The sequence below is a fragment of the Pipistrellus hanaki genome (genome assembly GCF_964339955.1).
Source record: "Pipistrellus hanaki genome assembly, chromosome: 6".
Classification (NCBI taxonomy): Eukaryota; Metazoa; Chordata; class Mammalia; order Chiroptera; family Vespertilionidae; genus Pipistrellus; species Pipistrellus hanaki.
The window spans coordinates 58,534,327-58,559,154 of NC_140508.1; the positions used below are offsets into that span (position 1 = coordinate 58,534,327).

Genomic DNA, 24,828 nt, shown 5'->3' on the forward strand with positions numbered 1-24,828 from the left:
ACAGGTATTAAATATACAAAACCAAACCTCATGTTTTCCATGAGCCTCTACAATGAGAAATTTTGAGTTTTTAAAATTAAACTTTCAAGTTATTAACAGCTAAAAATATGTCCCTAAGGAAACATATCCCAATTACTCAAAAATGGCAACCCCTTGGCTGGCTAAAGCATGCGGCAAGACCTTTATCCATCCAAGGCTGTAAGACAGCAGCCTCCAGGTATGGCCTGGAAAAGGTTATATCAACAGATTCAGGCAGAGAGGTGAAGGTTTCATTTTATCCATTTATTATCATTTAAAATATATTAAAATTTGAACATAGAGAAGCAAGAATTTTAATTGGACATGGCAGTGTACAGAATAAAACAAAACAAAGGTCCACAGAAACAAAAACTTACATCTACCAATAATTTATTAAAATTCCATTTGAGTGAGGATCTAAAGAAATGTAATATTTGCAACACCTCTTAGAAAACATTTTTTCAGCGACCTACAATTGGAGAAACTCTTCTTAAACCATAAGACTCTAAATAAAGCAAATGAGTATGGTCTGACCACTTCTCTCCTCTGCCACTAAGAAAGCCAGTGGCACTCCACTCCCAGGGGGGCCTCTGCAGCTCTGACTATAGGTGTGTGTCAGCGTCAGCGAAGAGTTGCTGTGTTTAAAACAGTGGGACTGGGTCCCCGTGGGTAACTTAAGTCTCAGGTACACTAACACAAAACAAATAAAGTCTGATAAATCAGAAGTGTTCAAACAAATAATAGATAGCAAGAGCCCTCATCAGAGGTCCCCCCTCCCTCCTAGTGGCCTGACCTTATAAAGGTGCACCCAAGGCCCACATGTACCACACTCCTCATCGCACATCAGCCAGACTGCAGGGCAAACTGGTTCTCCTGAGGCCCCTCAGAGGGGCAGCCGGGAGGCCTTAGGTGCAGGTGGGCATCTGGCCCACTAGCTAATGCCGGTGTCAGGACAAGCCTCCCTGCGGCCTCACACACAGCTGTAGGGACTGCTGGTGGGGGATCTGCAGGAGGGCCTCCCCAGCTTCTGCTCAGTGTGGGTGCTGTTTTCATGCTACTCCTTGGAGCCCAACCAAGAAATGGTTAATGGAACAAAAAAAGAATTAACAAATCATGAAAACATGTGCTTATTATTATTATTTTTTAAGACACACATTCCTGAGTAAAGTACACAAAATCTCATGAAATCTGTTTAAAGCACCAGCCTCTGTCTCTCAGATTCACTGCACCCAGATGGCAAGCCCGAGCCAAGCTCAGACGTTCTGGTGAAAACAGGGAATGGCTTCTTTAATGGCAAGGGAGATGAATAAAGGTGTATGTGTGGGTTTCTTTGGTCTGTTTGGGGCAAGACATCAGAGCTGAAAGGACCTGCTGAAGGTAAAAACATTCACAGACCTGGGCCTCTGTGTCACCACACTGGCCAGTCATCAAAACCCTCTACACGTATAAGCCACAGCCAGTTAAAAGGCCCAGATTAAATATGGATATGACCCTGGGGACATTAAAATCAATCAGCGTGGGCCACCTTTATCGCTGAAAGATCTGGGCCACAGTGCAGCGGCCCAGGTGGTGCGTTTAGCCCCTGACTCCTGGGCCGGAGACAGCCTCTCCCTCAGTGAGGTCCTGGGAATTCCTGAACAGGAGGACAGAATGATAGATCTTCAGCGCCGGGCCCAGTTTGATCTTCAGCACCGTGACGATGTCTGTCTGCGACAGGAGCAGGAAGGCTTTGCCATCAATCTGCTGCATGTGGATACATAGACAGGAGTGAAAGGAAAGCCTGTCACCCTGGTGTCTCCGGGGCTGAGCTGCTCTAGCTGACCCCGAGGCCTCCCTGCTGAGCTCAGAGCGGGGAGAGGGATGGCAGCCCTCACAAGCCTAGTCCCCGCCATCGCTCAGCTCATTTCTCCCAGGACTCTGAAGCGAAGTCCAATGAAAAAGGTGTTCACTCTGCTAAATATGAATTCAGTATACACTAACTGCTCCCAAGCTAAATTTCTATTGTTACATATAACATAGCTTGGCCTGAATTTGTATCAAGAGCCTTAAAAATAACCCACTTTCATCCACCACGTAAAACTCCAGGAATATTCCCTGAGAGAACAATGGGCAGTGCCTGCACCCTACTGTTATTTGTAATAATGAATTATTGAAAACAGCCCAGCATCTCAGAAATAGTAGAAGTAAATAAATCCCGGTCTCACATAGGATGCAGTACTAGGCAGTTACCAAAATTCATGTCTCAAAGAAACAATGACTTGGGAAATTTTTCATGAACTATTAACATAAAACACGATATGATGATACAGAAAGATCTGTTTCACTTGTAACATTAAGTGTGCATGACCGCCATGTATACATGTCCAGAGTTAAACTACTTAAAATCTTGGTACCAAATGTTAAGGAAGTTACCTTTGGCTGGTGAAATAGTGGTTGGTTTATATTTTCTCATTTTAACTATTCTGTATTTTATTTTTTTCAATGGTAAATGCTATAATAAACAGAAATACATATAAAATAAATGTTTTATTCAGTAGCTTTAAAGCATGCTGTGGTCTGAGATGTCAAAGCTTTTCTGAGATTCACATGATGGCAAGTGTCCTCTGTGCAGGCTGTCTCCCCTCAGCTATCAGAGGCCCCAGTATGGCCTCAGAGGCAGTGGTTTGCCCACACCCAGCTAACCCAGTTACACGGGCTGCTCAGAGTGAGTCCTGGCCCCAGACACAAAAGGACAGCCTGAAATGGTTTTCTATGGTAACACCTTCCCATGAAGCCAGCTGAGTGGCTCCACCTTTTGTAATTAATGATACGAACCCTAGGTATTAATGTCTCACAGAGGAAGATGGGATTGCCCAGGGACCTCTGGTGAGGGTTAAAGTTCTAAGAGCTTTGAAAAGCTTCCTGTGTATGGAGAACTGTCCACCTGAAGAACGGAGCACCTGCCCCACAGGGTAGGAAGTAGAGAGAAGCGCTCTCCATGCCCTGTCCTGGGCTGGGCTCCAGCATTTCCAAGCAACAGCTCCTGGCCAAATAGTCACTTGTTCTGAGTATCAGGTAATGATGGTGATGGTGATAATAACAGCTATATCCAAATCTCTTCTATGTGCTTGATCTTCTAACAACCCCATAAGGTGGGTAAGAAAAGCTAGCTAATGAGCCTAATGACTTGCCTGAGGTCACACAGTTGAGAGAGAGAGAGAGAGAGAGAGAGAGAGAGAGAGAGAGAGAGAATAAGAGAGAGAGAGAGAGAGAATATGAAGATGTTGGGCTTCCCGGCAGGGCTCCTTGGCCTCCAGAGAAGACCTGCTGGTCTAACCACCACCCCTTATTAAGCCCCAACTGTGGGGCAAGAGCGGGCTGGGTCCTGTAAACATCCTGGTCCTCATCCTTAAAGGGCCGCTTCAGGACTCTGTGTTTGCAGAGGGGGTGAGTGATGTGCTCACGATGACACTGCTGGTCAAAGCCCCAAGCCCAAATGACCTGACCTGCAGACTTGTGGGCATGGTGGGCCTTGGGTGTTGTTCAATGCAGAGAGTGGCCCGTTAAGTGTGAGGCTGGGCCACCTATGCCTATGCTGTGCTGGGCTGAGGCAGAACCAGGTGTCCATTGGCAGCTGCCCGGACTGAGACTCTAGTGGCCCTGATGCTGAGTTTCCTAAAAATACAGGGCTCACTGGGCTCTGAGGCGTCCAGGACCCCAAACTCAAGGAGTGCTTCCCCTGAGCCATGCGGGCTCTGATGTCTCAAGAGAGAGTGTGTGTGTTGCACCTCAGAGTCCCCAGGAATAGTGCTCTTGGAGAATTCTATAGCAATGCTGGAGGCTCTGGAACCTGGTGGATATGGGCTGCACCCTGACTGCTTTCCTCCCTGCGCCTTGGGTTCTGCACTGGTGAGCTGCCCTGTAGAGCTGTGAGGACCCCAGGAGGACAGCTGCTGCTCAGGGAGGGCACAGGGCCAGACACAGACAAGCCCCCGATGCACAATAGCTAGCATTGCTACCTACACTACTGCTCTGCAGCTGGCCTGGTCTCTCCAGGGGCCCTGGAGCTATGGATAGCAATTCCAGGACAAATGGTAAGCAGTTGGTATATTCGGACTGAGAAGGAGGAAGAGACTCCCTACAGAAAGATTTCGTGGCTTCTCTGAATTCCTTCTGAAACAGGCCAAGCACAAAACACACAGGATGGTCACTCACTCAAGAGCAGACCAGCCCCTCACTCCGGGGGCAGGCACATGTGGGATCCCTCCCTGCCCTGGGGTAGCCTAGAGCCGCAGTGCAGAGGCTTCTGGACTCGAGTATCAACCCCGTGCTCAAGTAGCCCACCGGCTCCGCAGGCTGTGAGCCCAGCACCACAGCAGACACCCCAAGCCAGACAGGCTGCCTGCACAGCTGCGGCTCTTTCCCGCCGGGACCCCCATCGCCAGCCTCCCAAACTGCTCTCATTTCCACAGAAGGAAATGGAAACAAGGCCCTCTGGGTCTAGAAGCATAAAACAGATATATAATTGGACATTTCTTACCTCTTCCTTGAAGCACTTTGCATGCTCTTCACAGCCCAGGAGAGACTGTACGAACTCAGTCACCTGCAGCCAGGAAGAAAGCCAGACTTGAAACATAACCTGAGGTCATTTCTTGGGTGATAGAAATTCAACATTGGATGAAAATATACTTCAAATCCCTAAAACACTTGAAATTTAAATAATAACTATCAAGCCACATTAGCTTAGCTCCTCATATATCCTCAGATTTCCAGGCAGACATATGTGATGGCAGTGACAGTCTCCATCTGTGAGGGAATTTGGCATTCTAGAACCTTCTCCCATCTGCCCCTCCCACCCACCCTGTGGGGTAAGAGAGGGCAGGGGTGAGGGGCCTGGGCATGACACTTATCACAGCGGCCGTCAGAGAGGGGGATGCATCCAGCTGTCTCTTGGCAGACCGGAGGCCCAGGCCGTCTCATCCACCCGAGGGCCCACTTCCTCCCCAGGTGCGAGCCAACAACAGGGACTTGGGATCTATGCGAAGTGAATTCCCATGTAATACCTGAAACAGAAGCCGGAGGGGCCCAGTAACTTACTCAGGGTCATGCATGGCTGGTAAGTGCCAAAGATGGTTTTGGAGCTCCTGTTTTCTGATCCTTAACCCAGAGTTCTGGAAAATCAGTTTATTTGGTTCAATTTCCCAGCCTTACCTTTTCCTCCCTCTCCATCCATATGGCCTGAATTCCTTTTAATAAGACCTGGCTGTAAGCTCAGGAAGCCACTGAGTGTTCCCAAGCGATACTTTTGGGGGGTGATTGAGCAAACGTAATAAAGTATAGACCCCTGACAACCAGAATGACAACTGGGTGTGGCCACTCCTGGCACCTGCTGGAGCAGGGGGGCGAAGGCGAGCAGGAAAGCAAGGGCAAGTGAATCCAGGGAGGAGATGCTCCTAGGAGGAGCTGTCTCGCTGGTCTTGGCTTTATCTTTCTTTCTGGCTGGCTGCCCCTGGTGTGGATGAGCAGTGTGCATGCACACATGTCTCTCCTGTGTCTCGTGAGGAAGGCTCAGGAGAAAGGCTGGGCGTGCAGGGCTGTGCCGCGTGCTCTACAGTCTGACTCTGGGAGCACCTGCTTGCAGTTGGCACCCAGTAAGGTGTTCGTGGATCTTGGCCCCTCCCACACTGTGACGAGAACAGCAGCACCAGGATGGATTACCTCCAGCTTTCAGAGTGGCTGGGCCAACGCCACAAGGCGAACCTGACACCTGATGCCTGTGTCTGCATATAGAGCTGTCCCATCCACTCACATTCCATTTTGTCTGTGTAATAGGAATGTTCCAGAACATTTTTTAGGAGCAATCAGCATGTTGATGTCTACTTTCCTCACCTCTGATGCCACACGTATATTTTATGAGTTATTTACAAGCATCCCAAAGTGTTGAATGATAATTTAAAAAAAAAATCATCACAACCAGTCATTATGCTGCCACACAATGGCATCTTAAGCCTTAGGGCACTAGGAAGATATCAGTGGCCTCAACCTGGCTGCCTCCACTACTGCACCCAAGCGCCGAGGCTCTGGCAGTCCAGGCACCGAGCCCAGGTTGCTGCCAAGTTAGTACAGTTTGTGTTTGCTGGGTGGACTGGAAGCATGGAGCATGTGTTTGATATCTTCAGGGATCTGAGGGGAGCCCTGGCATACCGATGGTCACAGGGGCAGGTGACGGCAGGGCTTACAGTTTCTGGGGCTCAGGACACTGAGAGACGGTCCTTTCACCCCCTAGGCTGCTCTTCTGGCCCAGTCTGCCCCAGCCCCAGCTTCCTGTGAGGTTTCTGTGGGTGCTGGTAAGGCTGAGTGGAGCCCATGTGGAGCCTGAACTTCCAATGAGTTTAAGATTCGACTAGTGGCAGCAGGTAGCCAGAAAATGGCTAGTCAAGGACAACTTCCTAGTCACATGTGCATGGGCCAAGGTGCTAAAATCCATGAGAGGTGTGAGCTATGGGCTTCTAGAAGGGAGAGATGGTGTCTTGGGTGGAAACTCAGCAAACATAGCACAGAGAGGTGGTAGCTGAGCTGGCATGCTGGGTGCACGGTATTTCCACAGGGGTGACTCTGGGGGAGGGAAGGGACCTTGGCACTGAGCATCCCAGGACCAGGGCCACAGCAGGCACATGGCCTGCATGTCACTGAAGCAGAGTCGTTTGGCTATAGCTGAGAGCAGAGGGAAGAGACGGACAGGCAGAGAGGAGGCAGGGTTCCACACTGACCACACATTGGCTACAGGCAGAGTGAAGTTTGGAGATGTGGCCTCTTTAGGAACTTCTGCTCCCAGCTTGTGGCTGCATGTTATTGATGGCTTGGATAGGTTAATATGCCCTTTTTGGAGCAAACAAATGAAAAACAGGATCACATTCCTTCTTCTCAGTATTAGCCAAGAAATCACTGTCTATGGCAAGGCAGATTGGATTGTAAGTGGGCATAAATAATGTGTTAAACCAAAGAGCAAACACATCAGAGCTGCTGGCAAGGTGGCCCTGAGCTGGTATCAGTGCCCCTCTCTGTCCTGCCTCCTGCTCCATTTGGTCTGTCTTCCTCAGGCAGCAGGGCAGTGACACCTATTTGCTTTACCACATGCCTGAAATTCTGTCTTTTTCTAGAGAGATTGATTCTATTCAATCTGTTTTTCTTTTTCCAAAGTGAAGAACAAGTTCTATGAAATCTTTTGAGGCAGACTTTTCTAGCCACAATTTTTAAATATCCAAAGGCCGGGATCATTATTCAGGATCATTATTCAGTATTGTTAGTATTTAGTGCCCTAAGAAATTATACTTAACCTTTAATAGAAAGCCCATTTTGCTAAAATTTCTAAATGTAAACTGGTGAACTTCAATATACCCTGGGGTAGCATCAGAGTGTTTCCCCTCATTCTCTCAACAACTTTTCTTCTCTTCGTCAAGTTTTTGGTAGATGTGGGCAACGGCTCAGATGGATGGAAGTGACCTCCGAGGAAGAGGGAATGGCCCTCCATTTGCACTGGCCACAGTGGCTGGGTGGACCTGCCCACTTTCCCAGGAAAGGGCCACTCTGTTGGTGCTGATGTGGGTGACCCCGGCCGTGGGCTCAGGAAGCACACCTATGTGGAGGCTGACACGGTGGCTCCCTGAGTACCTGAGAGCATGCACCCCACGGCTAAAGGTCCAGCTGTTTTGGAAGGATGCTGAGTGAGTTCCCGCTCAGGATGACACAGCAGTTTGGAGAAGACTAAGAAGGATGAGTCTGCAGGCTCCTAGATGAGCCCATCACTGTGCCCAGCCATCTTCCCGCGACCTACTTTCCCTGGCGTCCTCCTGGAGCTCAGCAGGTCTTGTTCTCTTCATTATTGGGGATTCGGCTCCCCTAAATCTTTCCTAATGGAGGTGTTTGCTGTTTTGCTGAGTCTGTAACTGTGTACTTGACTGTACTGGCTCCAAGTCCACTGGGGACCATGTTTCCAGTCTGGGTCTCATTTTTTAACAGTGGAGTTGGTTATTCCCTCCCCCCACCCGTTTTTTAGTGCTGGTAGTATGAGGCTGCTATGCTTAGTTAGCAATACCCTGAATTTTTCAGAACACTCCCTCCTATGTAAAGATTGCTTTTAAGGCGACTGCCATCTTGTAAAATTAATTGGGCATTAAGGGAGCACTTACTTGAGAGGCTGGCGTGATTTATGTGTGCTGTTTTGTAAAGCATTTTTGAAAATAAGAAATACAACTATCCATATGTGACCCAAACATACCTGAGTCATACTTGTGGCTCTGATGTACATATAACAAGTTGCATCCAGCCCCTGTGTGCCCACAGACCCCTGGCTGGAGGGTATTGTGTAATGTTTACTTCCCATCACTCACTCACTCACTCACACACACATTTGCCAGACATCTACATTAGAGCAAGACATTTTGCTATAAAGATGATTTACTCCCTACTCTTAAACACTATATTCTTCTATAGAATATTTCAATGACCCAGATTAATAAATATACTTCACACTGATCTTGACCTCAGAGTGTACACACACACCCACCAGTTTCTAATAAAGGTTTCACAGAACAACAGCCTTTCCTACAATTATGCACTTTCATCCAGCCCTGTCTTTCATTTAGAACCACTACGTTGACTTCAAAGCCCACCTGTGCTTTGACAAACACTGCTCCACCAGAAACAGCCACAGCGACAAGACAAAGGAGTGAAGAGCCAGCTCCCGTGCTCTGGAAAATGTGAGGAGGCCCTGCCTGGGCTGGCTTCTCTCCTCAGGGACACAGAGCAGAGCAGAGGTCTCCCTCCCCGGCCAGGAAAGAGGACAAAGGGGATGCTCTTGTGCTGCTTCACCTTCTAGCGCGGGCAGCGCTCCCTTAAGGCTCACTGAATGGCTCTTAACACAGAGGCACAAGTCCATTTTCAACATGCCCTGTGGTTCCTCTCCAAAGGGAACAGAGCCCCCAAACACCCCTCCTCCCAAAGGCCCCTGGCCCTGAACTGCCTTTTCCAAGTCCTCACTACCCTGCATGCCTTTTATTTTTAAATCCTCACCCAAGGATATGTTTTTATTTATTTATTTTATTTATTTATTTTTTAAAATATATATTTTATTGATTTTTTACAGGGACAGAGATAGTTAGAAACATCGATGAGAGCAAATCATCAATCAGCTGCCTCTTGCACCCCTCCCACTGGGGATGTGCCCACAACCAAGGTATATGCCCTTGACCAGAATCGAACCTGGGACCCTTCAGTCCCCAAGCCGACAATCTATCCATTGAGCCAAACTGGTTTCGGCAAGGATATGTTTTTATTGATTTTAGAGAGAAAGGAAGGGAGAGTGAGAAACTGGGAGAGTGAGAGTGAGACTGGGAGAGAATAAGATACCCCTTGCTTCCTGCATGTGCCCTGACCAGAAATTGAACCCACAATCTTTGCAGGTGCCCTGTCTGAGAATCAAACCTGCAACCTTCTGATTTACGGGAGGACACTCCCCCCAATCGAGCCACCTGGCCAGGCCCCTGCATGCCATTTTAATGTGGTGTATGTAACAGTTGTAAACTCGGTTGTTGGTGCTCTCTGGAATGGCCCCTAAGTGAACTCCCTTGTGAGGGCTGCTTTATTGTCAATGAGGCACACGGAACCATCACAAAGCCCACACTTTCAGCCCACCCAAGATTCTTCTTGAGGACCTAGTTTGGTGCCAGAAAATGCGCTATGGAGTGTGAGGATGGTGAAATAAATTTAGGACGTGGTCCTAAAGAGAATCTGGTTAGGAAGATATCAAGACTGCGCTCTATAAAGTAGAAAACTTCCCCAGCAGTTTTCTCCGGGAAGCATCCCCTAGGGAAGCCATGGCGAGGAAGCCCCAGAGCACGTTGTAAAGATAGGCTCTCTTATGGCTGCTTTGTTTTTAATCTAGAAAGACTCTAAGGGCTCTTCCAGAGAGACGGGCTGGGCTCCATGTGTACCACTAAGGACACAGGAGTGGGGATCTCATCCCTCATTATCCCTGTGGCACCCTCCACGAGTCTCTTCCTTTTGAGACCTTTAATCTAGGGAGACTTGCCCTTGGACCATCTACTTCCCCTTAATCACCCTCTCATCTCTCACTTTGTTCAGGGCCAGACTTGAAACTTGCTAGATGAGGCCCCTGCAAATTCCATACTCACTGTTTAATGTTCCAAAAACAGTGATTCCTATTCTTTTTGGATGATGGTGCCCTTTGAAAAGCTAATAAAACTTTTATTAATTTGGGCACTCATCTTAAGGGAAAAAAATACACATGTACACAATTTTTCCAAATCCCCTGAGCCCAATCCAACATTCCCAGCTTTTGAACCCTCTCTGCAACACTTTTCTTTCACAACTGCCCTCTTCCCTTCAAAGTGCCCCCTGCACTTTCTAACCTGGTCCTGTGGACCCCATCCTGCAGCTCTGTGTGATCGCCTCCTTGGTGAGCACTTGCTGCCATCTCCTACTTCTGCCCATTGGAATCCTTGTTCCATACCCACTGGGAAGCTCACTAACTCAACGTGTCCCATACTGAATTCATCATCTTATCCTCCCTCCAAAACACATTGATTGGTTGCCTCCTGCATGCACCCAGACCAGGGCCTAGGTCGGGGAGGAGCCTACAACTGACGTACATGCCCTTGACCAGAATCGAACCTAGAACTCTTCAGTGCCCGGGCCGACACTATATCCACTGATACAGAGCCAGACTTTGCATACTCTTGAAGCAGCAGGACCACTTTTAGTCAAAGCAGCTAGAGCTGTTCCCTTCTTCTTGGAATGGGAACTGGAATGGTTTCTCTTCTTTATCCACTTAGCTATATCTCACTTTGGGATTCAAAATCTAGCTCAGGTTGCCTTTGTCATGCAAGATTCATTCAACAAACTTTTACAGTATTATTTACTAAGTGCTAGGTGTAGCAAGAGGTTCTCAAGACATATGTGGAGTGAGAGAAGTCAGGTGTCTCCTCACTTGCTCGTGGGTCAAGCACATTGTAGGGGCAAACAGAGGCTCAGATGAAATGGGAGCACAGAGAGGAAGTCTGACCCAGTCCAGAGGCTTCTGCAGGAAGTGAGCACTGAGCTGTTGGCTGCAGTGGCAGCAGGCAGAGGGGTAGCGGAATCCAGTATGAGAACAACCATGCAGGGGCTGGGGAGGAGCAAGATTCAGTAGCCCAGACTGGGAGGAGCATGTGGGTCAGCGTGGAAGGTCAGACTGAAAATGCAGGCAAGGACAGCCCATGCTGAGGATGTGGTTGGGGAGCCAGGGACTGGTTTAAGTTGGGCGGAGACACACCTAGAATTCTCCCTTCTCTGCCACATTCACTATCCTCCGGATGCAGTGGCTCTGCACACACAGGTGGGGCTGGGGCTGGATCTGGGTGGCTGCCCTCCCACCTCTTCCTGAGCAGGACAGTGACGGCATGAGGGACCAGGAGCTCAGCCATTCTCAGTCTTTAAAAAGGTAAAACTTCAGATAATAGCCCGAAAGGCAGGAATGAATAACTTGCCATTGTGTTCACAGTTGACCTCCCCATTTTGCTCAATGTGTTTCAAGGGCAAAACCGCACATGATTTGATTATAGATACAATAGATTTTAATTCAGTTGGCATGGTCATGAAGCTGACGCATGCTTTGTAAACTGGTAAAAATTCATAAACAGGGGGTAGAGGGCCAGACTTTGCATACTCTTGAAGCAGCAGAATCATGTTTAGTCATTTCCCCAAACACCCAGCCAGCTCCTGATTCAGTCCACTGGCTGTTACCAGGATCATCGGAGCTTTTTGGCAGGAGTGGGAAGAGAGGCAGGCAGGTGGGGGTGTGTGGGTTGGGGGGGGCAGATGCCAGCTCTCAGCTCCAGGTGGAGGAAGGCTGGGCAGGGATGCTGGGCGGGAGGAACCCACCAGGTGGCTGGTGTGAGGTGCCTGGGAAAGGAGGGGGGAGGGCTCCTTCATCCCTTTACCTGTGGGTGGCCCTCCACCCGCTGCTTGTCCAAGGCTGGAAAGGAAGGCTTAAACCAAGATTAGTGGGATTGATGCAGAAAGGGCTCAGTGGACATTCTGTGACTAATTTAAGACCTGCTCTAATCTTGTCCTTCATTTGAGGTTTTTCATTCATTTAAGAAAAGCAATTAAGGCCTGACTAATGAAAACAATACCTTTATCAAAAGCAATGCCAGTCCAGGACATCTTCCTCAAAAGATGGCTGCTTTTAAATGTAAAACATCACTACAGCATTGCAGTAAGCAGTGGGACTTCCCGGGTCCTTATTAAAAACCAGCAGTGTAAGGTGTGTTTATGCTAAAATGAGGCCTGTGATTCTTTTTGCTGCAGCATCTTATGCAATGTTGTGATCTAATTTACTTTCAACTTTGTGACTTGGATGGACACATGGGCAGCAGGGAGCTAGCTGCTCAGCAGTGAGAACCCGGGTTCTCGGGGCCTGTGGGCACCAGCAGGGGCAGCCCAGCAGGGCACAGGCCACCCTGGCTGGGGGCTCTCAGCGTGCTGCTCGGGACAGGAGCTGCCAGCACACACTGCTGTGATGCTTATACAGGTGGGCTCAGCCATTCTCAGTCTTTAAAAAGGTAAAACTTCAGATGAATAGCCCGATGAAGTAGACAGGAGCTGCCAGCACACACTGCTGTGATGCTTATACAGGTGGGCTTCCTTCCTCACACTGCACCTCAGAGTGGGACCAGGGGCTTAGCCCTCTGCAGAATGAGTCCAAGGCCTGTAGTGCTAGGATATGGATGACGGGGAGAGGAGGGCAATATTTACTGGGCTTCCCAAATTCCCTCAAAATCATGGCTGCCTTCTCCTGCAAATATGGGTCTTAATCTTGAAATAGTGAAGCTCTTAGCAGCTGGGCATGTCCATCCCATAGTCCCAGGGCAGTTCTACTACTCACCTGGTCCACGGTCCAGCGAGCCACCTCACTGGCCTGGATGTCAGCCACGCCCGGAAGCAGCTTGCGGTGCTGCTCCCTGTCCAGGGAGAGGTCCCGGAAAGGGTGGGTGGACACGGAGGTCGTGAAGGACTGGCGCAGGGCCTGCTGCGTATGCTCCGCCGAGTACTCTAAGAGAGGCAGGTAGGGAAGCAGACAGGGTTTGTCAGCCTCTTGTCACAGAGTCACAGAGGCCTGGGGTCAGGTTAGAGGAAGTAGACACAGGGGCGAGCTTGGTCTGTAGCCACACAGCACCTCTGCCAGGGGTGCTGGACACAGCCAACGCCACCTCTCTACTGGACCCTGAAGACTGTGGCTAAGCAAGTTCGGGTCATCTCCATGACACACGCTGATGCCAATGAAGGGCTGGCATGTCACTACCACTGGCCTTCTCTCCCCAAATGAGGGGTCAGGAAGCACAGTGCCTCGCTGCTGTAACACAGCGAATGGGCACACCGTGATGTGCCCACACACACAGAGAGGCTGCTTCCTGGAAGCCGCTTCACCTGTCTCCAAAGGAAGGAACCGGCTCCACATCTGGGCCCACAGGCCCCCTGTGGGTCCCTGAACATGGAATGCAGCTCAGAGTCTCCCTGAGAACCTGGATGGCAGCTGCTACCATGGCTCCCAGCCTCAACGACTTCACGGGGACTTGCAGAGAGCAGCCACAGCTGGCTGTGACTGCCGCGCATGGGCATTCTCTTTTAGGAGCAAAGCTGTGAATGGGTCCATGGCATGAGGAGCAGGGGCGGCCGCCTGCCCAAGACTGGCTGCTGCCGCAGAAGAGACTTCCCTTTGCCTCATACATCTCCCCAGCCTTTCTGAACTCATTTTCCACCTTCAAGGGTGACTTTACTCTTACTTTATTTCCAACATGTCAGTGGAGCCATGATCAATGCCTTTTTTATTTTGCTTTTATGTACAAATAGGTAAGGAGCAAAAACTCTATAGCAATTTTAGAGAAAACGGATGCCTTTATGACAGCTTTTAAGATACTCTCCTTGCACATTACCAAAATAAAGTTGCTGATATTTTAAGACTTTGAAGAGAAAGACCACAGGAGGAAACGCTGTAAGCCCTTGCTAAGCCCGTCTTTCCTAGTGTAAATGGAAGGTTAAGTAGGCAATGGCCACGTAATTTAAAATCTATTATGATGATTTGTGTTTTATTACAGGAGTCGAAAAAGCTATTATGCAAGAATTCCAACTCAAATTAATTAACAGTTTGTAGCAGGTGAGGCTGACCTGCACTTTGCATGGTACCTGACAGTCCTCGGCGCGGTTCTAAGCCATAGAGGAGCCCGCACACCCTCACTGGCCTCAGGCTCTGACATCTTGCATATTTACCAGTGCTTGCTGTCTACACAGATAGAGACAGCAGAATTGCAGCTTCCTTCCACACTCTTATGTTCCAGTTGTAAGCAGCAGCAGCAGCAGCAGCAGCAAATTTGTCTCTAAATGCTGATTGTCCAACACTGACCTTTTTAGTATGTAAATAGGTTATCTCCCTTCTTGTAGTGTAGTTCAGCCAACAAAGTAAGGCTGCAGGTTCTAAAGGGAAACTTCACATCTTCAAAAAGCCAATATGTTGACAAATGTGAATGTTCTTTAATGAAGCTGTCAGGTCGGACAAGGAGCACGTACAAAACAAGCTCTGAAAACCCAGGGAGGGGCGCCACAGTGCAAGCCTGCAGGCCCAGCTACACAGAGGCACCGAGGGCTTTCCTGGAAAAGCAGGAGTTAAAGGTGTGCACTTAGGGATTAAGGCCTGAGCAAAGCCGGGTTTTATTCTGGAAAAGAATCACTACATGAATCAATCAGTTGTTCTTGCTGAAAAACATGGACTTAAAAGAAAAACAAATCACATATGTATCTCTAACTCATGCCCTTTGTAAAAACAACCACATATAGTTTCCAAAAGGTGTAGGGCTTTTAAAGGACAGGGTTAATGAATCTTGTGCTGTGGAGGTACAGAGAAGTGGAGTGGTGATCATCAGATTCCTATAATTCACAAGTAAATGCTGAAGGTATGCGGCATGACCATTATGCTTCCAGGCAATAAAAATTTCCACACCAACTTCCTTGGCTGCTGAGACAGCCACCTGGAAAAACACTGAGCTCTGGAAGACGGGGACTTCAATCAGTGCAAGTAGCACCATAACCTCCAGGTTACAACTGTGTCGGGAGCTCTAGCTCATAGAAAGCACAGACCCTAGGCTGGCTCTGTGCTCCCTATGGCTTTTGAATTCTGTTAACTGTGTCCTTATTCAATAAAACTATCTTTTTGAATGTAAGCGAGATCTTCTCAAAGGATGAAGAGAACTTAGTGGGGAACAGGCCCTTTATGCCACAGGCAGTGGGGAAATGTCTGCAACCACGGGCTAGGCTGCCAATCCCCTGCCTGGTGCCAAGTTCTCTGTGCCTGTTCACCTGTAGTCTCAGGGCATGCTGAACATGAAAATTGTTTTTATTAATATCAATTTTACTATATCAACTTTGTATCTTGAGATAAGAGCCTGGAAGTTGAGTTTTCCTGCTCAGAAAGACTTGAGTTAGGTTAGAGAGCATCCCTGAGTGGGGTGTCTGGATGCCAGTCTGCCATCTCAAAGACATGACTGGGCTGACAATACCTACCAGCAGGACTGGTGGGAGGAGGGAGAATGTACAAAAAGGCTTATTTAGTGTGGTGCCAGCAAACTGCAACCACTCAAATGGCAGATGCTACTCTAAACTAGACTGTAGGTTCCTAGAGGTCAGGACTGATGTTCTATGAGTGAAAGTTGCATAATTAGAAATTAATACAAATGCAAGACTAGTTTTCCAATAGTAACACAAGAGAGGGAATATATTTTTTAGTGTTTCAGGGTGGTTACTGTGCCATCTTTGTATCATTTACTAGGTCTAATTACTTCCAAAGATGGTGGTTTTGGGGTGAAATCTTCAGGTTTAGCTGAAAGAATGCTAGGACAGGCTTGCCTCTGAGGACTATATCACCAGAGGAAGGGGAGGACCAGGTCAGTTGCTAAATTTCCCCCAAAAAAACAGAAACAGGATGTGGGGGTGGAGAGACACATGGTGATCCTGTAAGATGGATGCCCACTCCCGAGAATACTGTTATGAAAATCTCATCTTTGCCATGTTTTTCTTTCCTGGTTCATAATTTAAAAGTTTTACAGAATTCAGGAATGCATGTGGGATTTCTGTACTCACAAAGAGAGAAACTGGCTTAAGACAAATGTGTGCAACATCTGATTTCGGATTTCGGGTTTTGAGCTAACCTTTACTCTCTTTATGGACACTACAGAATACAACTCAAAGCTGTTTTTCCTCCAAAAGAAAGATGGTGGAAATGACACAAAAGAAAGATAAAGACTGGTTCTAAGCAATAAGATTAGTGTTTCCATAATAAACAGTAGTTTTTAAAATAATAATAGACCATGTTTCAAAGGTAACATTTAAGACTGCCAAAAGTCAGTATTTATCTCTGTTGCAGAATTTGCCAAAGTAAATGCCTTAGATAGTAACAATTAGTTTTAGAATCTCAAAATTGTTGAAAGACAGATAAATAATATCCTATCTAATAAAAGAACAATATGCAAATTAACCACCACTCCACCCCCCCACACAAGCCATGCCCACCAGCCAATCAGGAGTGAGTATGCAAATTAACCCTAACCAATATGGCTGCAACCATGGAGCAAGCAGGGGGCTTGGGTTTCCCCAGTAATGGAGGAAGCCAAGCTTTCCACACACCCTGGTGGGCCGAGGCCTCCATTCAAGGCTACAAAGTTTCAATTATAGAAGATAAATAAATCCCAGATACCAGGGTCTCTTCCTGAGTCACTAGCGGAGGGGGGGAGGCATGGCCAGCCTGCAAACCACCACAGGTCCCTCGCCGCCCAGGCAGCCCCACACCCCAAGGGAACCCCACCCTGTTCTGGGACACCCTTAAGGGCAAACTAGCTGGCCCCACCTGTACACCAGACCTCTATCCTATATAATAAAAGAATAATATGCAAATTTATTGTCACTCGAACACACAAGATGGCTGCCCCCATATGGTCAAAGATTCTGCCCCCATGTGGACACAAGATGGCCACCACAAGATGGCCAGCACAGGAGGGCAGTTGGAGGGACCAGACCTGCAAAGGAAGGCAGTTGTGGGCAATCAGGCCTGCAGGAGAGGGCAGTTAGGGGTGACTAAGCCTCCGGGGGAGGGCAATTAGGGGCAAATAGGCTGGCAGGGGAGCAGTTAGGCATCAATCAGGCTGGCAGGTAAGTTTTTAGGGGGTTATCAAGCTGTCAGGCAGAAGTGCTTAGGGGTAATCAAGAAAGCAGGCAGGCAAGAATTGGGAGCCAGCAGTCCAGGATTGTGAGAGGGATGTCCTAGATTGGAGAGGGTGCAGGCTGGGTTTAGGACATGCGCCGCCCCCCTCCCCCACCATGAACAAATTTCGTGCTTCACAATTCCACAGATTTAAAAAGTATTTGGCTAGTAAAAGTCTTTAATTCACATGAAAATAAATGTAAGTAGGCCCCTGATTTCTTCTCTGCTTCCTTACTTGTCTTTCCCACTCCTGCTCTACAAATCCTTTAAGGAAATGTTCTTTTAAAATATGGCTTTTTCTTCACAAAAATTCAAAAAACAAAACTAAAGCAAGTGAGTTATAAATGGTAACCAGAGACTTCATGACTGGGCCTCAACTAAAAATGGAGACCCATTTCACAAGAAACCTTTCAATGAAAGGGGTGGTGATTCTACTGTTCTCAGCTCCAAAAATAAGAAAGGGGAGAATAAGAATGCACTCAGTTCTGATGTCCAGTTGTGTTATTTTTCTTGCTTGCTGCGCAGTCTGTGACAGTCCCTGACTGGCTTTCATCACTTTCCCAGCATGCACTGGGAAGTCACCTGTTGGGGATACTCGATCCAGTAATGACTTCTGCTGGAGAAGCAAGGAAATGACTTTGCACCTGGAAATGATTTTTCTTCCCAGGACCGCCTGTTTTCAAGGTCTTCACACTAACACGGTTGGTGTCATTTCTATGCTGCATCTTCTTCTCTTGGTTTGGGTGGGTCTGGACAAGTCCATCTTCATTTCCTTCTTACCTCCTATGTTCTTCAAAACCAAAGTGGAAGATAGCGAGTAGTGCAAACAAGATGGGAAGACAAGTCTGTATGGCTCTGCCAACAGCCTACACAGTGTTAATGCAGAGTGGCTCTCACACTGTGCCAGTCTTACTTGCTAAGTCACACTAGACCATGTAAGTAGGGTGACTTGTGTGCTGTACTATGTTCTGTTTTATCATAGCTGTATTGTTCAGAATTCAAAATTTACATCTATAGAGTACTCTGTGATTGTAACTGTTAAATACCCCTCATCACAAGCCTGTTCTTCCTGATTTTATGTAAACGTGGGAGATGGAAGCACAGAAAAGACAGAGGTTTCCTAGGGACTTCCCAGGGGGCTATGAAGAGAATCACAAGTTGAATGCAGGACACTGAATATTCTAGATCTTTACACTGTCCAACACAGTAGCCATCAGCCATGCATAGCTATGGAGCACCTGCAATGTAAATAGTGCAAATTGAGATGGGCTGGAGGTGTAAAATATGTCCTGAATGTTGATGAGTTAAAAAAAAATTCAATAGTTTTAAAAAAATCTTGAATTATATGTTAAAATGGTAATTTGGATATATTAGATTAAATAAAATATCATTACATTTAATTTTGCCTATTTGCTTTTATTATTTTAAATGTGGCAACTAAAATATTTTACATTCTATATGTGACTAGTGTTCTGTTTCTACTGGGCAGCAGGGCCCAGAAGAGTGCCGGGCCCTGGCCTCTCTCAGTGGTTGGTTAGGTGGACTCATTCAAGTAATGATGACGTGGCTTTGGTGGCCTGCATTACACACAGCCCCAGCCTCCCTCCGAGTGGGAGAAGCCAGGAGGCCTGATGCCTGCACAGTCCTTTGGGGAGAGTGAGTCTGGGTGCAGACAAATTACCTGAGCCCTTGGTTCAGCCCCACAGTTTGTGCCAGGAGAGCCAATTAGTTTGTTTGGCACACACCTGCTGTTCTGAGAATGTCTGTGGAGTAATGACCATGATTGACTGAATGAATGCATGTATCAGGAGAGTAAGCACTGCCTTTGATTGCTACAAAGCAAAAATGACTTTCAAAATTATACTTGGAACCATTCAGATTTAGAGTCACTGTCTCTAAAAGTGTCGCTTCACAACCTCAAATCCCTAAATAAAAAGGGGTTTGTGGCAACTCAGCTTCTCTCTCTTCACCAGGGTTTGGGTACTGGGGGAGGAGTTAAGGAATAAGAGATTTAAAGTTTCAAGACTCCCTGCTGCCATTTTCCAAGCAATCCTTTTCAATCATCAAGAAAAAGCCCAGCCTCCTTTTGAGCTTTATGATTCATTACCTCTTCTCAGGCACGGCCCTCCCGCTCAGCGGTGTCGCTCCGTGAGGAATGACTGAGCCAGCTCAGGCCTCCTCTGACTCCAGGACTGCCTCCCCTCAGGGTGCTGTGCTGTCACAGCCCTAGGCGCCTTTCCCTTCTCCTCCTGCCTGCTGCCCACAGTCCTGTGTTTGAAGACTGAGAAGTCAGCTCCTCACTCCTCACAGGCAGCATCTGGCCCCACAGCTGCTGCTGGTCTTCCTGTTGCAGGAGCCTCTCCTCACAGCTCCTACTTAGAGGGCAATGCTCCTGTAGGAAGCAGACTGCTCCATCTCCCCTGCATCCTTGTTCCCACCCTGGAACCCAAGCCTGCTCCTCTCTCTCAGGCTGCCCCTCTCCTCTGCTCCGCAGGGCGGGCGCTCCTCTGCTGGCCCGGGCATAGCCTTCCTGGCTTCCCTTGCCAGCTGCCTCCACAGAAGAGCTTCAAGTCCCAAACACAACAGGATAAGGATGGGGGGAGTCATTTAGTGATCAGGGGAAATGGCAAAAGCACACCCTAGCATGGGACTCAGTCTCCTGCTCCCTGCAGCAGGTTAGCCCTCAGTGTTTAACTCCTGAGGGCAGGGTTTTTGCACCTTTTTTATCCTAATATTTCAGCAAATATCCTTTTTAAGGAGTCCTTAAACCCAAGCACCTATCCATCAGGTTCCCAAACCCAGAAGCTCAGGGTTCCCTGGCGCAGAGGCCCGCTGGCCTCATCATGGCCACAGTCTTCTCACAGCTGTTTGGAGTGAGCTGTGCTTCCTCACCCCAGTTCCTGTGGAACCCCCTCTCTCCCCACTTGTCCCCTTGCTACCCTATATTGACACTGTGTCTACTCTGCAGTCTCTCTTAGTGGAGTATACATTCAAGGGCAGTCATTCCCGAGTCCTCCTCACATCCCGTCCCCTGGGGCAGCACAGGCCTGCCACTGGCACGACACAGCGCAGGCGCTCACTGCCTGATGGCTGAGCCATCTGCGGAGCTGGACTGCAGAGACAGCTAATGTGGTGGCAAATGCTGGAGCAGTCTGTGCCAGTGAAAACAATGAGTGCCCATGCTGTGGGCCCTGCTTGCCAAATACATTTATTACTGAAAAGGCTGGGGATTGTTTGTGACATGGAATCTACTCGATTTGATACTCCTGTTTTCATTTTAACAAAAATGCAGAAAAACCCATATTAACTTTTTATATATTAGTCAACCAAAAAATACTTTGAGTGCAGAATGTTTTCTGATGGCTAAAGGTAACCTAGTTTAATATCTGCTTCACACAGCTCGAGACATCATTAATTACCTTCTTTTGATTAAATACCACAACCAATCACCCAGCATGCATTTGTAATCCTCTGCAAGACCATTTTCTTCACTCATAAAAGTGAAGCCACAATTGCTCAAAGAGTGGAGTCAACTTGTCCGAGGATGGAGCCGCTCTTCTCAAAGCGGCACTCTCTCTGGTTACTTCCTCTCCCACCTCTCCACGTGTTGTTACATGAAGACAAGATTGACATTCACAAACTGACAGGCCCTGCCATCTTTATGCACGTGTCATACGACAGTGCATGAAGAAACAGTTTAATTCTCTATAAGTTCCAACATTTGGATGGTGGTACTGGACTGAAAGGAGCAATACGTCTTTGAGCAAATGGATTTGGAAACAAACCCTTTGAGTTGTGGGCAGTGTGTGGGCACCCAGGGTGACTGGTGCAGGAGCCAAGGCCTGTCTTGACTGGCTCAGCCATTAATGTGGAGAGCAGGAGTGGCAAATGAACCACTGTATTTTCCGGCGTATAACACAACACTGTGTTCTAGTAAAAAGCCTGCTCAGATTGACCAGAGTCAGAGAGGCGGTCTATTAAAAAAGAACTGGTGTTGCCTCGGAAGTGGGGGGTAGTCTTATACAGCGAATATAGGCCTAAACCTATGTTTTAACTGTAAAATTAGGGGGCCGTTTTATAAGCTGGAAAATACGGTAATAAAAGTTAAAACGCTTAAAACCTTACGCAGCCTACCTCTGGGGGAACAGACACCATATGTTATTTATCTTTGAGGCCCTCACTCCCCACACAGCAGCTGGTACACAGGAAGTGTTCACAGCTGTTTGCTGATAAGTAACAGGGCAGGTATAAATCCTGGGAAGCGGACAGAGAATGTATCCCTCCTGACAGATGGGGATGGAAGGCCTAACACTTCCCTCTGTGCCATTAGTACCCGCCCCACCGCACTTGCCTTCTTTTTCTCTATACTGCCCTGCTCACACTCTTTGAGCAGAGCTTGTGGGTACTCCACCCATTCAGAGAAACCCAAGACTCCAGTTTCCTAGGCTCACCGGGAGGCACAGCCAGCCCAGGCCACAGCACTGCACCTGCCCGCCTGGAGCACTCAATCACAGTAGCAAAATCTCAGATGGAATATACACGCTGAAGCCAGTACTACAGGGGGCTCCCAAAAGCTCGCCAGCAGCTGGGAACCAAGTGGACACACCTGTGCCAGACCCCTCTCACTGTTTCTTTTCCTTCTCCACATGGCGTCAGCAGGGGTGGTTCTGTCCGCCCCTTTCCAGATAATGCAGTGCTCTCAGAGACACTGTGCCTTGGCAACATAACTCGGCAAGGGCAAGGGGAAGGGCTGGTGGCTGACCCAGAGGACACCACACTGGGGACACCCCTTTCCTCTAATCCTTGGAGAGTGGCTTCTCTCTGTCACTGCCTTACATGGGGGTAGGAGCCGCCTCTTCTTGAATAAGAAAAGCCTCTACATTGCAATACTAAGACCATTCTGGTCCAGACAGGTCCTCAGAAGGATCGGCAGATTTATCTCATAATAAATATTGTGAGATAATGTTTCAGGGGTTCTACTTGGGACCCACAGGGACTTGATCAAAGATGGACTTGGAGCCCTGGAAAGAAGGCACCTGCACCCCGCCTGCAGGGGTAAACAAGCAGCAGCCCCAGCCTGTGAGCAGGGCCTGGGCACGCGGTGCTGCTGTCTCTGGTACTGAAAGCTGCTTCCTTCCCTGGCAAGGAGCTCAGCACAGACCCTGGCACTAAGGCAGTGCCAAGGGCTCTCCTCATGGAGGTGCTGACGTGCTCACAGAACTAGAGAAATCAGCCTGTACCTTGGGGTGCTCTGAGGTACGTGTCCAGGAAGCCAGCTTGTTTTCACAGGGCTGTGCACTCCCTCAGCCCTAGCGGAGCTATTCCCACTTGAGAGAGGTGTGGGGTCTCTTCTGGCTCAGGGCAGCCCTGCAGGCACCCATCCCACTCCAGGAGAAGCTGGACTGAGTGGAAGCTATCTGGTCCCTCAGGAATTCAAACTGAGCCCAAACCCTTTCTGTCAGGCATCAATCACATCCTTCACTTGTGGTCCTTTCTTTTATTCAAAATGCTAAATTACACCAACATTTACTAGTAAGACAATTGGCTAGATAAAACATGCAATGTCGCCATACTCTTGGTTACGTGATTCAAGTCTCCTCACAATCTAGGGTGAAGCCTTCAGAGCTATTCTCTTGAATCATCTATTTGCTCTCCTATAACATACATCACTTGATGCCAATATGCACAAATAATGTATCCGACCTCTTCCAGTTTATTAGCTTTCAAGAAAACAAAGCTTTTGTTGTTCTCAGTGTGTGTGTATGCTGAGAAAAAAAGCTCCAAACTTATTTAAATGGCATGAACAAGTACACAGCCTGAATTAAAAACAAATTACTAAGCAGAGATAATGAAGGAATCACAGCCACTCCACTCCTCATTTCAGCCTTCTTTTGAAAACTGGGAATGTGGCTGACGGAAATATCAACTCTCACCACAGCACACTGTGCAGCCCTCTCCCTAGCAGGCCACCCAGGCCCCCTTCACCTTGTATTCTTCTTTCACATTTTCCCACATGCCCTTGATAGCCTGCCTGGAACAATCTATTCTTTTCATTTAGCCAGTGGGTTCTCTGCTCAGTGCAGAGCTGACTGCCTAGATCCGCTGAGCTGAGGATAGTCAGAGGTTGTTTATTGATGATAAGTGTTACCGAGGAGCCAAGAACATTGAATTAGTCTGATGTAGGATCCCTGTAGCCTGAGATGCACATCCTTCCATCAGAATTCTGTGAAGCATGGAACTAAAGGAACCACCAACAGGACAATTCAGGAACCGCCTGCCTATATCATGGAAAATGCCCAGCACACAATTCATCTGCATGCTTTTCAAAAACACAGATTGGAAAATAGGCTCTGTGCCATTTTGGAAACTAACCAGGATAAAGCAAAGCTCGGAAAAATTAAGTTTATGATCCTCTCATACTTACAGAATACATTTGGTTCAGATGCTAATTTCATACTATCATGATACCTTACAAAAATGACAGTCCAATTTCCATTTTTAAAAAATGCGAGAGATTGTATCAAAGCTGGTGGTATAAGAGATAGTATTATTTATCCGGGAGTTAATAAATTGACTATTATTTCTCATTCATGTGACTATATCAAAAGATGCAAAATTTGGAAATTATACTTTTATGAGTATTAGTAAATATAACTAGTAAATATTTCCAGGTAACTTGCAACTAAGTGCTTCAATCCTATCACATAAAAAATTCAAGTAACATTAAGGGGAATGGAGGGAATGTGCTGAAGGATGGATCACCTCAGCAGAAGGAATTTCCTTCGGTCTTTTCCTTCTGCACCAGGAGAGCAATAGGACAAGCTCACAGGTCTTTGCTCTTTGAGCCTCTTTGAGAACAACAAAGGTTCTCAGGTCAGAAGGAAACACAGTCTTGTGTGAGTTGAGGCCTTTATTCTAACATGAAGGGAATGCCTTCCTTGTAACGACCTGGTAAACCTCTTTCTTGAATGATACTTGTAATAAAACCCTGCTTTACACCTCCATTGAAAATAACCACTGATTTGGAATCAGTAATTTTCTCTAAAAGCAGCCTACTTTCACCAGAAGAAATTGTGCAAGGTGTCCCTAAAATGAGGTCATGTCTAGGGACTGATGCTGAAGGATTTTTCAGTCATAGGATGGCTGTGAGTTAGAGAATTAATGTGGCAACACTGACCCTCAGCACAACAACAAAACCCTGCTCTTGATTGTCAACTTTATAGGAAAGCTGCTAATATCAGTGTGTTTGAGTGGGTGAGTGGGTGGGTGGGAATTAAAAAAAAAAACTGTTAGAAGAGGATTGTCACGAAGCCAGTGTTTGAAGTCTGCCTCAGGTGAGCTGTCACACACTCTCAAAATCCTGTTTGCTGTAATGGGTAATGTTTAGAAATATTCTGCAGAGCTTCCAATAAACCATTTGAAAGAGAAAACACAGAACAAGACTGAATGGTGATGGGATACAATGGCAGTAATAAGAAATGTGTCTGAAATAAACGAGAAACAGCTAGTGTCTGAGGCCAGAT

The 24,828-nt window shown here is 47.5% G+C and overlaps 1 protein-coding gene across 1 annotated transcript in view; it reads right to left on the reverse strand.

Annotated features, from left to right (window-relative positions):
* Nucleotides 1-276: 276 nt before the first annotated feature.
* L3MBTL4 (L3MBTL histone methyl-lysine binding protein 4) overlaps nucleotides 277-24,828 on the reverse strand; it is a 233,359-nt gene continuing 208,807 nt past the window's right edge. The window contains exons 16-18 of the mRNA XM_084887063.1: nucleotides 12,944-13,110; nucleotides 4,538-4,600; nucleotides 277-1,761 (exon numbers count right to left, since the gene is read on the reverse strand). Of these exons, the coding sequence (XP_084743189.1) occupies nucleotides 1,594-1,761; nucleotides 4,538-4,600; nucleotides 12,944-13,110 (398 nt within the window). The 3' untranslated portion in view covers nucleotides 277-1,593. The remainder of the gene's footprint in view (nucleotides 1,762-4,537; nucleotides 4,601-12,943; nucleotides 13,111-24,828) is intronic.